The sequence below is a fragment of the Cetorhinus maximus genome, chromosome 20, assembly GCF_964194155.1.
Source record: "Cetorhinus maximus chromosome 20, sCetMax3.hap1.1, whole genome shotgun sequence".
Taxonomy (NCBI): Eukaryota; Metazoa; Chordata; class Chondrichthyes; order Lamniformes; family Cetorhinidae; genus Cetorhinus; species Cetorhinus maximus.
The window spans coordinates 82,951,162-82,969,312 of NC_135898.1; the positions used below are offsets into that span (position 1 = coordinate 82,951,162).

At 44.7% G+C, this 18,151-nt stretch overlaps 1 protein-coding gene across 4 annotated transcripts in view; it reads left to right on the forward strand.

Annotated features, from left to right (window-relative positions):
• LOC144694513 (LIM domain-binding protein 1) overlaps nt 1-16,689 on the forward strand; it is a 98,207-nt gene extending 81,518 nt beyond the window's left edge. For 3 of the 4 annotated variants that reach the window (XM_078565026.1, XM_078565023.1, XM_078565024.1), the window contains exons 6-11: nt 764-936; nt 2,197-2,319; nt 3,796-3,879; nt 6,527-6,650; nt 11,109-11,257; nt 12,680-16,689. In XM_078565026.1, coding sequence (XP_078421152.1) covers nt 764-936; nt 2,197-2,319; nt 3,796-3,879; nt 6,527-6,650; nt 11,109-11,257; nt 12,680-12,910 — 884 coding nt within the window. In that variant the 3' untranslated portion in view covers nt 12,911-16,689. The remainder of the gene's footprint in view (nt 1-763; nt 937-2,196; nt 2,320-3,795; nt 3,880-6,526; nt 6,651-11,108; nt 11,258-12,679) is intronic. The other variant, XM_078565025.1, reaches the window with a different exon arrangement.
• The last annotated feature ends 1,462 nt before the right edge of the window (nt 16,690-18,151 follow it).

The following is an 18,151-nucleotide window of genomic DNA, read 5'->3' on the forward strand; positions in this document are numbered from 1 at the left end:
TCAATGATTTGCATTTGGTCTCGGTGGGGGGTGGGAGGAAATCCCACAAGGTTTTAGGTGCTGACCACCATCCCATGGTCCCTTCAGGGAGATGCAAACTTTGAACGAGACAGGATCAGATTCAGCCCCGATGCCCTGCCAGTGGTTGAAGCTGCCAGTTTAGCTCATTCCATCACACTCTCGCTGCCAAGCCTGAAGTTTGTGGGTTCAAGCCCCACTCCCGAGACTGGAATACACAATTTAATCTCACATTTCAGACCAGTACTGAGGGAGTGCCGCAGTGTCCGAGGTGCTGTTTGTCGGGTGAATTGTTAATCTGAGGCTCTGTCTGCCCTCTCAGGTGGATGTTAAAGATCCCATAGCGCTATTTCATAGAAGAGCAAGGAGATCTCTCCAGTATCCTGGCCAATATTTGTCTCCAACCAACATCACTAAAAATACATTATGTAGTGTCAGAGATCTCATTGCTGTTTGTGGGACCTGGCTGTGCGCAAATTGGTACCAATTTCTTATTGCAGTGACTACATTTCAAAAGTGAAGTTAATCAGCTGTAGATGCTTTGGGATGTCATGAGGACATGAACGGCTGTACAGAAATGCAAGTTCTTTCTTGACAACCCTGATGGCACTCATTGCCCAGACTCTCTCATGGTGAATGGGGGAAAGTGCTGGAGGAAGACTGGCACCAGAGGAACTTCTGTTGGAGCAAGATAGGTACCTTCAAGTCAAATAATAATTTCCCATTTGCTCCGTCTCTCCCACAGCTATTGGCCGGACTTTGATCCCACGCTATTTTCGCAGTATCTTCGAGGGAGGGGCAACTGACCTGTATTATGTCCTCAAGCACCCAAAGGAGTCATTCCACAATAATTTTGTGTCCTTGGACTGTGACCAGTGCACAATGGTGACACAGCATGGGAAGCCCATGTTCACGAAGGTAAGGCCTGAATCGGGAAACACACCAAGTACACATTGCTGCCCCAGGGCTCTCACCCATGGGGAAGATGAGTCCCCATTTGACATTTTTCACAGGCAGGGTGCAGGGGTTTGTGTCTCTGCTGTGGCTCTCGGTAGGGATTCCGCCCTGTGAAATGAGGCAGGTTGATTTATGTGATGCTGCAGGAGTTCAGGGAATCTCCTCTATGGCTGTGATTGTCCCTTATTGCCATAGTTTCCAAAACTGTGGCCTCCCTGAGAGGGATTGCCAAATTAAGATCAGTTCCATGTTGTGAAGCCATTCACACTCATAACTTCATTGAAACTAACCTCAACTCATTGCATAGGACCCTTATGGTTAAGCTTGCTGCCCCTGCAGGATTGCCCTGGAAACCCTAGCAGTTAAGGGGTTAATCTCCTGGACACTGCTGCAAGCAACTCCGGAGAGAAAAATCATAGAGGGTTTGAAAAAAAAAATCTTTGAACACTTCCCCCCCCCCCCACCCATCTCTAATATAAACAAAATGAGTAGCTCAACCAGATGGGGGAAGGGTGGGGGGAGGGGGGAGGAGGGCGAAGGAGGGAAACTGGAGGCAGGTAAACATGATGAAACCTCCACCAGAGTTGTCAACTCTACTTACATCAAATAAACAAGTGAGACTTGCACCCATCAGGTGAGGCTGGAGTTAAACCCTGGTCCCAGAGTTAAATTTGTAGAGATGGGGGTCTGTGTAATTTTTTTGCCCCTTTTTTTGCTCTCTCTGTGGCATATCAACATCCTTGTGAAAGAGTGGCGGGGTGGGGTGGGGCGGGGGGGGGTGCAATTATTTCCAGACAGTTGGTGCGCTGACACCAAACATTAAAAAGCACATGGGAGTTGTCCAGGGTTAACAGTTCAACCAGTTCTGTGCTTCCCTCCACTTTGTTGGGTGTTCTCTGACCCTCGGGGCACCATTGTGCTATTCCACTAACTCATTGTGGCAACCTGCCATTTTTGGAGGCCGGGATCCTGACAAACCATGGCACAAAGTTTTTTCAAGAAGAAAGCCCACCGCTATCTTCCCAGAGAGACTCCGGATGGCTATAAATACTGGCTTCACCTGTAACATCTCAAGAATGAAAAAAGCTGAGGCTGGGGTGTGTTAACAGATTTACAATGAAGCTGGGATGTGTGAACTGTTAACTATGAGATACAGTAATGTTAGAATTGACACACGTAATGAAGTACCATGTTATTTAACTTATTGATGGTTGTTGTCAGGTATGTGTGGAGGGACGGTTATACCTGGAGTTCATGTTTGATGATATGATGAGGATCAAGACCTGGCATTTTAATATTCGGCAGCACCGTGAGCTGATCCCACGCAGCATCCTCGCAATGAACGTGAGTATCTTCTTCCCAAGCCCGGACTCCTTCACTCACTCAGATCTCTAAACTCAGTGGGCTGGAACACTCACTGTAGACACTGGCCTGTTAAAATGAGCAAATGTTCAACTCTCCAACCCTCACCTTAACAAACGCCAAAGCCCAGAAGAAAGTTTCCTCCAGAGATTTGGCTCTTCCAGTTCCACTTCAGATCCTTTGAGAGGGAGAAAACCCCAACATTGTTTGGAGGGAGCGATCCTTTTTAAAAAAATATCTGCTTCTTGTAAAGTGATTTGAGTTGCTTTGTGTGCAAGAAATGAGTTAAACTGGTAACTCACAAATACCAAATTTGTGAATGAAATTTGGTTGATGCCACAAGTTTGATAAAATTATTTCCCATTGGTCTCAATGAGCTAATTGCGTCAGAAATGAATGAAGTAATTGATTTGATTTGAGGGGTGAAAAGCTCGATTAAGTAGTTTCACTCAGTTTCAGTGCTATTGTTGTGTCTTTGGAATGTTTTCATACTTGAACATTCTCTTCAATTAATATTTCGATTAAAAATTCTTACTGTATTTAATGTGTGATTTAACCTCCATAAATGGAACATTACATTCTCAATTTATTCTGTTGTGTGCTGTGAGGCAGGTGGAATTGGGGTCAAAGATCAGTCATGATCTTATTGAATAGTGCAGCAGGCTGAAGGGGTCCTATGACGTGCTCCTGCTCCTATTTCTTGTGTTCATGAATCCTAAGACTCCAAAATTTTGAGATGCTTGAGCCACTTTCTAGGGAAGCAGTAGCTGAGGTGGTTTCCCCTTGCCTTCCTCATGGTTTTTATCTTCAGAGGACTTACTCCAAGATGGGCTCTAATTAAGACTAAGATCCTCCCCTACCCTTTACAATGGCAGGGGGTCACCCATCAGACTCCTGTGCTCCCACTGGACATCAACCCAGCACTGAGAGCCAGATCTCTGCTCACCGGGGCTATCTAGAGTGGGATCCAAAGCCAGCCCTTCTAACCCGGAGGCGGGAATGCTACCCCTGAGCCAGAGGTCACTTTGTCTGCATGTGATGAGTCCTCCTGGATGTCAACCCAGGAATTAGAGACCATATTCCATTTCCACTCATCGGCGCTGTCTGGAGTGGGCCTTAAACCACTCTTCTTCTAACTCAAAAATGGAAATGTTTCCAATGAGGAAGCAGCTCATTGTCATATCATCAGTAAAGGTGTAAAACTCTTCCTTGGATTGATACATGCTGCGTTTTTAAAGTGGTAGGCCATTGATGCCTTGATGATAATGGTCAGTAAGAATGAATCAATAACACTCCCCACTGCACCCACCCCCTCAAAAACCACAAACTCAAATTTTGACAATAAACTCATGACCCTGCTCCGAGTTTCTGGTAACGTGGGAGAATCTGAGGTTTTGCATTTATACAACTCAGCCTCACCAACCTGCTTATTAATCTGTATTACTTGTTTTTAAACAGTCCCAGGACCCACAGATGTTGGATCAGCTGTCAAAGAACATCACAAGATGTGGTCTGTCCAACTCTACTCTCAACTACCTCCGAGTAAGGACAGTTTAAAGTAAAGTGTTCTAGTTTAAAAATCTGCCAGGTAGAAACAAGGCATCACTGTCCCTTGGTGACTCTTTACTCCATAGCAACTACTAAACCCTACGTGTTCTTTAGAAGATTATAATTGAAAGGAAATTTCAACTTGCAGCTGAATATATTAAATATTTATGGCATCATTTAGCAGTAAAATTGTTTGCCATATTTCTTGGGCGCTCGTACTCTGTGGGTACTTCACCAAAATGGCCACACTTCAAGTGTGATCCCGGAACAATGTGGAGCCAGCCAGCTATTAGACTAGGGAAGGCGCCAAATTGGGATGCGGCTACTGACTGTAGCTGCAGAAAGGCACAGCCCCAACGAACCAAGTGCTTTGGATTTCCTCCTGTGGTCCTTAGCCACTGCTCGAATCCACTGTTCCCACTGTTGTGCATGAGAGAACACCAGGGAATGCAGTTTGAGAACTTTTTAACAGAGAGTGACAGATTTTAATAGTATTTGTTGAGCACCGTGCTAACTGCGATATCCTAGGGCAAGGGTTGCCAAACTGTGGCTCCTGAGCTTTAGTCCTCATTGCCCAGGAAGCAAAGGACAATTTTACTTATACTTCTCACTCATTTGAATCTGGGGGTCTGGGAGTTTAGAATGGGCTGTCCCAAACGCAGGTGTTTCATTTCTGGTTAGAGTGGTGCAGTGTTTGTGGTACTGGACCTGTTTGAGTTCAAATCCCAGCATGGACAAATTATGAAATTGAATTTGGTAAACCTGGTTTGGTACCAGGAAGAAATGACTACAAAGCTGCTTAATTATCATTTTTTAAAAAATGAAATGTCCTGCTGAGAAAGGAACCTATCTCATCTACAGGTATCTCTGGTCACACAGTACATGATTTTAATATTCATTCCTGGAATGAGGGGTGTTGCTATTAATGCCCATTCCTGGTTGCCCTTGAGAAGGTGGTGGTGAGCTGCCTTCTTGAACCGCTGCAGTCCACGTGGTGTGGGTACACCCACAGTGCTGTTAGGAAGGGAGTTCCAGGATTTCGACCCAATGACAGTGAAAAAAAAGGTCAATCTAGTTCCAACTGGGCTTTAATGTTGCCGAGCCAACCACTCACTTGTGATAATTTACAAAAAAATCAAGAATCAAAATATCAGAACCTCATAGTATCTGCAATTAGAAATATATGCAATTATTAAGAAAGTTTATTTAGATTTTGTATGTGACCTCACTGGTGTCAAGGTAGAAAGATGAAGAAAAGCAGATTCCTTTGCTCCAATTTATTTTAATTTGTTCTCGGGATGTGACAGCATTAATACCCTGGATTATTGTAGTCCTACAGTGTTTTAATTCATCGTTCTTTGGAATGTGGATGTCACTGACAAAGCTTTGAGGTTTCTAGAACAGATGGTGGTGTTGGACTCAGTGCAGAGAGCTAATTCCTTTATCTGCACATAATGCAGTGATAAGTTGTTAGGTTTCTTTCAACAGCTTCCACACTTAGTGGCAGGGATTCTGGTTGATTTGCACAAGCTCCTCTTGTAGAAAAACTTTACTGCCTAATTGGCCAACGGAGCGATAGACGTGGGAGATGCAATACTGGGAACTTGGTTGCCAGGACAGCTGATTCAGAATCTTATTGTGATAGAGGGAGGTTGTGGGAGGTTTGTAAAGTATGTTCATGTGACCGTCAAATGTTTTAGAATAGACTTTACACTATCTAAAGTGCTAGAATATATGATGATGGATTTCTGGCTCATTTCTCCGAGTTCAAATTCTACCCTTTCAGACTTTGGGTAGAGTTTGATCTTTGTTTGTCTCTTTCCCCAGCGGTCAAACAGGGGAACGCTGATCAGTCTTTCACGGAAACGCACTGGGCCCCATGATGCCTGAAATATGTCCAATGTCATACTCGCCTCAGATGAGTTACAGGCTTCTTAAAGAGGTGTTAGGCCCCTTGCATATACTAATGAGAGGCCTAACCCTACTTTAAGGTCCCTTCAGCAGGATTCACCAGTGCTGAGCAGAACAGCATCCAGGGCTGATCCTCTCTGGTTTTGGTGGGATTGCTGTAGCCTACAGGAGACTTTCCTCCTGTGGAGCTGGGAGTAGCAGGATCAATGATCCGGTCTCCGCAGCGCTCCCATGGACTGCTGTTGGCTGCGATCATCTCTCTTCATGTTCTCCTTCTCCCACTTTCGAGGACTCACCAAGAGCCAAGTGACTCAAACTCAGACCAGTGGCACCAGCTGCCCCCGGAGGTAGAATGGGACCGGCAGCTCACCCTGAATAACATGGGGCCGAAGGCCAAATTTGTGTGAGCCTTGTTTAGACCCAGGTTAGATGCAAGCTTGTCATTGGCTGTGCAGAACAAAACAAATTTTTACCCCTTTATGATTTGGAAAGACCTGAGATTATAATTCTCAATGTCCGGAAAGAGCCTCCGCGTCTCCACGGTAGAATATCAGGGTCATGAACAATCATCTGTGAATCAAGGTGCATAATTGGTTCTTCTCTTTTGTCTCCTTATTCCCTCCTTTATCCAATTCTGCTTCTTGCTCATCAACTCCTCTTCTTCCTCCTCCTACAAATACATAATTTCCTCTTCATGCCCCCCCTTACTCCCTCCTTCTCTCTCTCGCAGCTCTGTGTTATTTTAGAGCCAATGCAGGAGCTGATGTCCAGGCATAAAACCTACAGCTTAAGCCCCAGGGATTGCCTCAAGACATGCCTGTTCCAAAAATGGCAGCGGATGGTTGCTCCCCCTGGTGAGTATATGAGAGGCTTTGTGAATCTTCAGTTTCTGCGTACCTGTAACAGCGAAAGTAAATGAGAAAAGTACTGTTTATACATTAAAAAAAACTTCCACGGGGGTAATTAGACCTTTTTGCACTCATTCAGCAGGCATAATGAGAGATCGTTTCAGGGACCAGTGGCCTGCACCCAAAGGACCACGGAAAGATTGGGTCTGGTCGTTTGTCAGGTGTCCCTGGCAGCCATCTATAAAAGACGTTGTGCTCCCCCCACTACATATTGTAAATGAGGGGCCTAATGACAGCTGCTGAAATCAGGCTGTGACAGTGACTGTCTACAAAAGGAAAACTTCTTTCAAAACTGTCCCTGTGGAACCCAGAAAGAGTGGGGGGTGGGGGTGGGGGTGGGGGGTGGGGATGTGGTGGGGGGTGGCAGAGGCAGTGGTGGGGGGGGTGGGGGAGGGGGGTGGGAGGGGACCCCACAACACTTTTGATCAGTACCACCCCAAACTGCCTCCAGTTGCTGCTGCAGCCGTCACCCCTGCACTCACTGTTACCGGCAAGGCAAGGGTCCTGACATTGACTTTTCCAAAATGGATAAGGTGCATGTGGAGGTCCGACAGGCCCCAGCAGTTTGCCCAAATCAGAGAAGGAGGCTTGAAGCCTAATTTTGGGCTAGCCTCCGGCTCGAAAAGAGGCATTAGGGAATGCCCACCACAAAGTATAAAGAACGCTACTTGAGTTCCCCTGATGCTTCAGTGAGAAGCTGAGTCATAGATCACAAAGATCTAGGTTCAGTTCTTCATGAGTTCATATTGTAACTGATGTCTGCAACTTTAAAGGAGGGAGGGAAGAAAAAGGAAAGCTCCCTGCTCCCCTGAGCCCTGCTGCACATGGCAATATTTGGTGTAATATAAAGAAAAGGTGTTGGAAAATCTCAGCAGGCCTGGCAACATCTGTGGAGAGAAAAAGAGAGTTAACGTTTTGAGTCCAATATGTTCTGAGGAAGAGTCATATTGTACTCGAAACGTTAACTCTGTTTCCCTCTCCACAGATGCTGCCAGATCTGCTGAGTTTTTCCAGCACTTTCTGTTTTTATTTGAGATCTCCAGCATCAGCAGGATTTTGGTTTTATAAAATGCATGCAACCTGGTGACATTAACCATCAACACTCGCATGATTCCTGGCACTAAGACATGCTGCTACAGAGTGACTGGCATCTCTGCAACAGAACATAGGATTGAGGAGCAGGAGTAGGGCATTCAGCCCTTTGAGCCTGCTCCACCATTCGATAAGATCATGGCTGATCTGGTTGTGGTCCCAACTCCTGTCTGTCCCCCGTAACCCTTGACTCCCTTGTCTATCAAAAATGTGTCTAACTCAGCCTTGAATATATTCAATGACCCAGCCTCTACTGCTCTCTGGGGAAGAGAATTCCACAAACTAACGACCCTCCGAGAGAAAAATGTTTCCTCATCTCCGTTTTAACCCTTATTCTTAAACTGTGTCCTTGGGTCTAGTCTTTCCCACAAAGGGAAATATCCTCCCAATATCCACCCTATCAAGCCTCCTCAGGATTTTATATGCTTCAATAAGATCATCTCTCATTCTTCTAAACTCCAATGGGTATGGGCCCAACCTGTTCAACCTTTCTGCATAGGAGAAGCCCTTCATCCCAGGAATGAGTCGAGTGAACCTTCTCTGAACCTCTTCTAACACATTTGTATCCTTTTTCAAGGAGACTATAATTGTACACTGTATTCTCAATGTGTCACCAAGGCCCTGTACAGCTGCAGTAAAACTTCCCTACTTTTATATTCCATTCTCCTTGCAGTAAATGCCATAACTCAGGAATAAGTCAATTCCTTCTGGAACAGTGTCAGAAAAAACTGGTGTGGAAAAAAAAAATTATTCCCATTAGCTGGCTAACAGGAAACAGAGAGTAGGCATAAATGGGTCCTTTTCAGGTTAACAAGATGTATTGAATGGTGTGCCACAGGGATCAGTGCTGGGACCTCAACTGTTAACAATTTATATAAATGACTGGCAGATGGAGTATAATGTGGGAAAATGTGAAATTGTCCATTTTGGCAGGAAGAATAAGAGAGAAGCATATTATCTAAATGGTGAGAGATTGCAGAGCTCTGAGGTGCAGAGGGATCTGGGTGTCCTAGTGCATGAATCACAAAAGGCTAGTATGAAAGTACAGCAAGTAATTAGAAAAACTAATAGAATGTTATCATTTATTGTGAGGGGAATTGAATACAAAAGTAGGAAGGTTATGCTTCAGTAGTATAGGCAGTTCAGAGAAGGTTTACCAGACTAATTACCAGGAATGGGTAGGTTGTCTTATGAGAAAAGATTGGATAGGTTAGGCTTGTATCCATTGAGTTTAGGAGAGTAAGAGGCGACTTCATTGAAACTCATAGACACTTACAGCACAGAGTGAGGCCATTCTCCTCATTGTGTCCACGCCAGTCAACAAAGATCTGATTACACTAATCCCATTTTCCAACACTTGGCCCATAGCACTGGAGGCTATGGCAACGCAAGTGAATATCTAAATACTCCTTAAATATTATGAGAGTTTCTGACTCAACCACTCTTTCAGGCAGTGAGTTCCAGACTCCCACCACTCTCTGGGTGAAAAAGATTCTCTCAACTCCCGTCTTAGCCTACTACTTCTTACCTTAAATCTATGCCCCCTGGTTGTTGACCCCTCTACTAATGGAAAAAGTGCCTTCCTATCCACCTTATCTATGTCTCTCATAATCTTATACACCTCTATCAGGTCCCCTCTCTGCCTTCGTTGAAAACAACCCCAGCCTATCCAATCTTTCCTCATAGCTCAGACCCTCCAGCCCAGGCAGCATCCTGGTGAATCTCCTCTGCACCCTCCCCAGTGCAATCACATCCTTCCTATAGTGTGGTGACCAGAACTGCAAGCAATACTCCAGTTGTGGCCTAACCAGCGTCTTATACAGTTCCAGCATAACCTCCCTGCTCTTGTATTCTATGCCTCGGCTAATAAAGGCAAGGATCCCATCTGCCTTCTCAGCCACCTTACCTACATGCCCTGCTACCTTCCGGGATCTGTGGATATGCACACCAAGGTCCCTCTGATCTTCAGTACTTTCCAGAATCCTACCATTCATAGTGTAATCCCTTGCCTTGTTAGCCCTCCCCAAGTGCATTACCTCACACTTTTCCGGGTTGAATTCCATTTGCCACTGCTCTGCCCACCTGACCTGTCCATTGATGTCCCCTTGCAGTTTACGGCTATCTTCCTCACTATTTACCACCTTACCAATTTTTGTGTCAACTGCGAACTTCTTGATCATTCCCCCTACATTTAAGTCCAAATCAATTATGTACACCACAAAGAGCAAGGGCCCCAGCACCAAGCCATGCGAAACCCCATTGGAAACAGATTTCCAGTCACAGAAACATCCCTCTACCATCACCCTCTGCTTCCTGTCTCTCAGCCAATTTTGGATTCAATGTGCCACTTTGCCTTGGATCCCATGGGCTCTTACTTTCTTGACCAGCTTGTCATGAGGGACCTTATCAAAAGCCTTGCTAACGTCCATGTAGACCACATCAAATGCATTACCCTCATCAAAAAATGTTATCAAATTTGTCAAACATGACCTTCCCTTAACAAATCCATGCTAACTATCCCTGATTAATCTGTGTCTCTCCAAGTGCAGTTTTATTCTGTCCCTCAGAATTCTTTCGAGTAACTTCTCCACCACTGAGGTTAGACTGACTGGCCTGTAATTTCCTGGCCTATCCCTTCATCCCTTTTTTAATAATAGGAAACCTATAAGATCCTTGACAAGGTGGATGTGGAGAGGATGTATCCTCTTGTGGAAGAATCTAGAACTAGGGGTCACTTTTTAAAAATAAGGGGTCGCACATTCAAAACAGAGATGAGGCGAAATTTTTTCACTCAGAGGTTCATGAGTCTTTGGTATTCTTTTCCTGAATAGCTGGTGGGAGCAGAGTCTTTGAATATTCTTAAGGCAGAGGTGGATAGATTCTTGGTAAGCAAGGGGGTGATAGGTTACCGGGGGTGGTTGGAATGCAGATTTCAGGTTACTCTCAGATCAGCCATGATCTTATTAAATGGTGGAGTAGTCTCGAGGGGCTGAATGGCCTACTCCTGCTCCTGTATGTTCGTATTAGCCTCAGTGGATATTCACACCAATTCTGTACAATTTCTAAGCCAGGCAGATTAGAAGGTTCTGGGTTCTCAAGCAAGCATTGGATGGCTGATGTTGAAGTAAAAACCTGTCACTGGCAGTGAGTGGTTTGGTTTCATTCCCCAAAACAAGCATCTCTCAGGGTGATAAATGGATGCTGCCTCATGGGGAGAATGGTGAGCTGAGGTGGACGTACCTCTTAGGCAGGTTTAAGAAGTTCTGACAAAATTACTAATTGTTAATTGATATTGATTGCTTGTTTTGGCAGCTGAACCAGCCAGACAGGCACCAAGCAAACGCAGGAAAAGGAAAATGTCCGGGGGCAGCACCATCAGCAGTGGCCCAAACTCCAACACCAACAGCAACAGCAAAAAGAAGAGTCCGGCCAGTAGCTTTGCGCTGTCCAGTCAGGTACCTGTAAGCATCCACGTTTCTTTGCCCTTCACTCACTGAACCATACAAGGACAGGAAATGACCAGAGTTTCCTCTTTTTCTGGGAAATTTTCTTTGGATTTAATGTTGTTTTTGTCATTTTGTTTCACTCTTTCCATCCAGTGTCAGCTTTGAACTTTGAACTAATGACAGACTCACACCCTTGGTCTGGGATGACCACTCAGGCACCTCACCCAAGGGCGTGATGATGGGGCCAAGCACCCCTCGAACTACACCCAGCAAGAGTCACACGTTCAAGATCTGGAGAGGAGTGAGAATTTAAAGCGGGGGTGGTGCTAGGAGGAAAATAATAAATAGAAAAGAGTTGGCATATGAGATGCATTGGTGATTGACCTCAGATCCAAAAGTCACCCAATGGGATGAGTTTCAGAACATCTGGGTTTGCTGGAGTGAATTGGAAAGTCTACATGGGAGGGAGAAAGAATGTCCAGCAGACCTGGTCCCATCTCAAGCTAATTATAGGGTGGTACCGGCAGAGATTTGGGAATAGATTGTCCGCCTTCCTTCTTGACAAAGTGTTGTGTGCATGGAGTTGTGAGAGGTGGGTTGGTCACGAGGGGTTGGTGGAAATGGATTTTAATGGTGGGTCAAACACACTAACAAATTGGCACATGGGCTCCAACCCTATGGTCAACTGTGGACTCATGTAAAAACCATGGGCATGTTATTTCTCTGTTGTCAGTGCATCTAGGAGTGTGTCCGGAGTTATGTGTGTGTCTGGGTTGAGTTTGACTGTCTGTGTTTTGAATGTTTACACTGGTATTCCTTGAATTTAAAATTCTCATTCATGTCAAATCCATCCATGGCCTCACCCCTCACTATCTCAGCCATACAGTCTCCCGAGATCTCGGCATTCCTCCAATCCTGGTCTCTTGTGCATCCCTAATTTTTGTTGCCTCACCATTGGCGATGTGCCTTTCGCTGTTCAGGGAATTTCCTCCCTAAATCTCTCTGTTTGTCCAAATCCAAAAGTACATCACAAGAGCATAAAAGGCAAAAAATGACACTGAGCCACACAGGAAAGAATTGGACAGGCGATCCAAATCATATTCAAAGACTAGTTTTCAAAGGATGTCTGGAATTCCCTTCCTCAACCTCTTGCCTCTCTGCCTCTCTATTTAAGACTCCCCATTAAAATCTACCCCTTTGACCAATTGTTTGGCCACCTGCCCTAATGCTGCCTTATGTGGCTCAGAATCAATTTTTTTTCTGATTTACCCTCTGTCAAGCATCTTAGAATGTTTTTACTGTGTTAAAGGCGCTATATAAATGCAAGTCATTGTTGTGTTCAGGTGTTTCTGTGCATGTGCGTGTTTGTATGGGTCTGTTTGTCTATCCTGTCGCGAATTGTTCTTTAAATGAGCTGAGGTCACCTCCCTGTTGCAGGACGTGATGGTGGTGGGTGAGCCCACTCTGATGGGGGGCGAGTTTGGCGACGAGGACGAGCGGCTCATCACACGCTTGGAGAACACGCAGTACGATGCGACCAACGGCATCGACGACGAGGACAGCTTCAACAACTCCCCCGCGTTGGGGGCCAACAGCCCCTGGAACAGCAAGCCTCCATCAAGCCAAGAGAGCAAGTCGGAGAACCCAACATCGCAGGCCTCACAGTAAAGATGCACAAAATGGCCAGCGCTGTTCCAAAACCCAAAATAAATCTACCTGTCAAAGTAAACACAAGTGGAGGTACCGGGGGCTGGTTTGTCACTGTGCAACCAACTTGTGCAGCCAATAACACAAGCATCATTGGTCTCTCCTTCCCAACCTATCACTAATTATTGGATGTAATGCCCGCTTCTGTTGTTTTTTAGCTACTACAAAGTATTTTCCTTTTTAACTCTCTCTTTTAAAAAAGTGTTAAACGAACAGCTTGTTGCTGAGGAGATTTAAAACTCACCCCAATTCTGGCTTCTCTCCGTTCCTGCCAAGTGTTCTCTCACTTTGGATCTGGGCGGGAAAAGAAATTGCTGTTCTAGAAGGTTCCACAGCTAGCGCAGTAGGCAAATGGGCCACCTGTGCAGTACTGAGCCGTACGGACCAGGACGTTCCAAAGTTCGATCTCCTGGACTGTGCTGCATTCAGCAGGGGCGAGAATATGGTGGGGGGAGGGGATAGCTTCCTACACTTGGACTCAGCTAGGGGTTCCTTTTGCGATCACTGTCCAGTGATGCATTACAGAAAAAGTACCCATGCATGGGAGTTGGGTGAAGACAGGACTCTGATGCCCCATGTGGTTGAATAGCACACAGTCACTTACTGTCTTAGATCACATGAAGAATGGAACATATGTCTGGGCAGCTGATGCTTATGGGACCTTAAGTGACGAGTGAGAAAGGGGGAAAACACTGGGGATGGAGAGGTGGGGGTTTGGTGGGGGGGTGGTGTGGGGTGGGGGCGGTGTGTTGATTCTTGGTATCCAGATTTTCTACTTCTCCCTCAAAAAGACTGCTATAAGCCACATTCCCACAGAACCTCCTTAGAGGGAGTTGTCAAGACAGAAGTCTACAGTGACATGCTTCTGAATCCGCCAAACCCCTGCATTTTTACAGCAGCGATGGACTTCACGGCTTGCATATTCTTTCAAAGGATGTTGGTGATTTTATTGCATCGTATTCAAAAAAACATTTAAGCTTTTTTTTTGCTAGTATTCATAGAAATAGTGATGATACTCTCCAGCGCTTCAGCAGTTAAATAGCTGAGTTACGTAGACCAGGCAGGTCTCGAGTATCCTTCCTGGGCCAAGCTGTGCTTGGCATCTGGCTCAGGACAATGTCTTAGGTGCTCCACTTGACCTCAGCACCCTTGGGCTGGAGGGAAAAAAGGCATCTGGTCATGGCTTGTATTCAGTGAGTAATACTGGAAAGTGTATATGTGTGGATGTAATGTAAGGACAGGATCAGTCTTGGCTTTGATTACTCCCTCGGTTAAATACCCTACTACCACTCACTGTCTTGGCACATATGTGAAGACTGGCCATCTGGACAAGGTGTTGGAGAACCCTCCAAGTTCTGACTGATGCTGATAGGTCTTCCACTGCTTTCTGATATTTCAGATTTCAATACATAACAGATTTTCCTTGCGATTGTTGGTCTTTGGCAGTACTTGAACATTATAGTCCGTGAGGTAGGTATCTTGTTAAGCTTTGTTTTAATGCAGGATGCCTCTCAGCATTTGGAGTGCAAATATTTTCAAATCTGCTCTTTAACTAACACAACAAACTAGTTCTCTTTTTAACGTGCATTATAAAACTGGTCAAGGATCACACAATTCTTGACCTGACTCGATTGGGACATTACATTGAATCCAGTGTTGTGGACCCTGTGAGTTGGGATCTGGGATCACAATGTGCTACTCCGTAGAGTGCAGCACTTCTACACACTCTTGGGAAGATCGCTCAGCCTTGACTCCAGCCTGCACTTGAAAACTCTGGGGTAATTAAAAAAAGAACTTGCATTTATATAGCGCCTTTCATGACCTCAGGGCATCCCAAAGAGTTTCACAGCCAATTACTGTAAGTACTTTTGAAATGTAATCACTATTGAAATGTAGGAAAGTAAGTCCCAATCATTGCAGAGTGTGCAGGTCTATACTGGACAAAATAAATCTTTATCTAACTGGATTTTCAAGTATGAATACAAAAGAAATAAACAGTTCATACAGTCGCTTGGTAGTACAGAATTTGAATATTGCTGAAAAGAGAGGCATGTTGTCAAAGCTTTTCATCTTGTACTCATCAGGACAATCACAAGAATACCAAATTTCAAACAATCACGACTACTTATATCACAGGGGTAGTATAAATTGTTATGATTGTTTGAAATTTGGCATACTTGTGTTTGTCCTGGTGGGTGCAAGATGAAAAACTTCAGCATTATGTCTCCCTTTTCAGTAATATTCAAACAGGTAATATATGAAAATCAGACATAAAAACAGGAAATGTAGAAAGTACATAGCAGATTTAGTAGAAAGTACAAGTCAAATGTTCTGGATGTCCAAAATCCAGTTTCTGGCATGGAGTGGATTAGATTCTGAGGAAGGGTCCAAACCCAAAATATTAACTTGCCTTTTATCTTTTCAGGCACTGAGAGACCCTCACAGTGCATCTCTCGTGTCTTCTGTTTCTGTGTACCAGTCACAATGCATCCCAAGTGGGACAATTTAGAACCAGACCTGAACCCTTGCACTGTGGATCCAGTTGAGTTAGGTCAGTGCTGTAACCTTGCCAGACTCAATAGGCAGCACCGTGATGATGAAACCTGCCACAGAGTTTGCAGTCGCACAGTGAGGCTGATTTTATGAATGGCACCGAGGTGTAAGGGGTTGGGCGGTGGGAGGCAGAGGTGGGGTGGGGGATCTCTGGCAGTGAGATTTTGTGCCGGAGACACGGTCAGAATTCCAGCATTATCCTGCCCACCTGTAAAATATTAGGAGAAGGAATCACTAAGCTCAGTCACTGTATCTCACAAGGATTCTGAACTCTGGTGTGCCTGCTCTGTACTGAGTTAGCTGAGCTCAGCTTGGGACATTGATTATGGGGAGACCAGCATCTTTGGGTTTGGGAAAGGAATCAGCTTGGGTTATTTTCCAGACACAGAGGACGTGTGGCCTATCAATTTGCCCAATATCTGTCTTCTGGTCAGGGTGTGTCAGAAGGACTGTAAGTGACAGTCAGTGGAATAATTGGCTTATAGATTCAAAACTTAGAGATTGCTGCAAAAGCTTTAAAAATACGTATTAAACTGCTGTCTGCTGCTGACATGTTCAAGATCAATCAATAAGTCAATCTTGCGCAGTTAGATTGTGTTAGTGATCTTGGGAGGGGCTTAACTGAGCCATTTATTGATGGAGACAGTCGCTGTATGCATTCACAAACTCTGATCATACCACTGTCCGTTGGGCTTGCCCCTCACTCCCCACCCCTGTGAAGGGTACATAGCTACTGAAATATGTATATCTTTGCTAGGACCTTTTTTAAAAAGGTTTTTCAAAATTTAAATTTTGCCTGAGTGAACTTTACCTGCCACATCTAACCCCTGGTACCTCTTTGAACAGAGAGAGCAAGACGGAGACAGAGAATTCTTGGCTGCTTGACATGATTTTTTACTTGGCTGTAAATCTGTAGAGAGACAGTAATATTATAAGATGCACATTGTCTTGTTTTATACAGCAAAAAAAAATCTGGAAAAAATAATTAAAAAGGCGGAATGCTGAACAATTTCCCCTCAGAATTGTTTGTAATGTTTTTTAATGTTAACTCGTGTAGGGGAAATGTGTTTTATTTTCTTTGTTTTGAAGCCTTTCCTTGTTCCGTGTATCTCTGCTTGTATATTAAACGCTAGTACTTAACAATCTGTATTGCTGTCATTAAACGTATTGTAAAACTTGCAACAAAAGCCTCTGGTTTTTCTTTTCCTCATTAAAGAGATGAGAAAAAATGACGGTGCACAGAACTAAATGGAGCCTTGTGACTTGGGGTGGAAATTGGATGCAAGGCAGGAGACAGAGAGTAGGGATAAAGGGGAATGTTACCTCTAGCAGAGTGTGGTAAGTGGCACTCACCATGGATCTATTTTGATGGCTTCAACTTTTCGCCATATCCATTAATGACTTAGATGAATGACTATGGAGTTGTCTCTCCACGTACACAGGTATGCTAAGGTGGAGGGGCAACAGCATAACAACTTGCACCTTTTTGGTAACTTGTAAAATAATGAAGTGTTCCAAGACGATTCACAGGGCCAAGTACAAAATTTGACATTGAGTCACATAAAGAGATTTTAGGGCATGTGACCAAAAGCTTGGCCTGTAAATATTGCAGATCCCCTCCCTATCTCTGCAATCTCCTCCAGCCCTGCAACCCTCCGCGATATCTGCACTAATTCCAGTTTCTTGGGCACCCCTCATTTTAATCTTTGGTCACCATGCCTTCAGCTGCCTGGACCCTAAGCTCTGGAATATGCTCCCTAAACCCCTCTGCCTCAGTATCTCGCTTTCCTCCTTTAAGACCTTCATTAACATCTACCTCTTTGACCAAGGTTTTGATCATCCAGTATCTCCTTATGAGGCTCTCTGTGTCATATTTTCTACAATGCTTCCTTGAATTGCCTTGGGACATTGTTATTATGCTAAATGCGCTACATAAATAGAAGTTTGTTGTTCAAAATCATGAGGGGTTTTGATAAAACAAACTAAAAGACAAGGCTAAATCATTTGCAAAAATCTTCAGCCAGAAGTTTCGAGTGGATGAACCATTTTGGCCTCCTCCGGAGGTCCCCACCATCACAGATGCCAGTCTTCAGCCAATTTGATTCACTCCATGTGATATCAAGAAACAGCTGAAGGCACTGGATACTGCAAAGGCCATGGGCCCTGACAATATTCCAGCAATAGTACTGAAGACTTGTTCTCCTGAACTAGCCATGCCCCTAGCCAAGTTGTTCCAGTACAGCTACAAAACAGGCATCTACCCGGCTATGTGGATAATCGTCCAGGCATAGAGTAGATACCAGAAAGATGTTTCCACGTGTGGGGGAGACTTGAACTCGGGGATACAGTTAGGGATAAGACGTCTCCCTTATTTTTTTCTCTGAAGGGTGTTAGTCTGTGGAATTCTCTTCCCCAGAAAATAATGGAGTCTGGGTCATTGAACATATTCAAGGCTGATTTAGTCAGATTTTAGATAGACAAGGGAGTCAAGGGTTATGGGGGGAGACGGGAAAGTGGAGTTGAGACCACAATCAGATCAGCCATGATCTTATTGAATGGGATGTGGGTGTCGCTGGCTGGGCTATCATTTATTGCCCGTTGCTAATTGCCCTTGTTTAGAGGGCATTTGGGAGTCAACCACATTGCTGA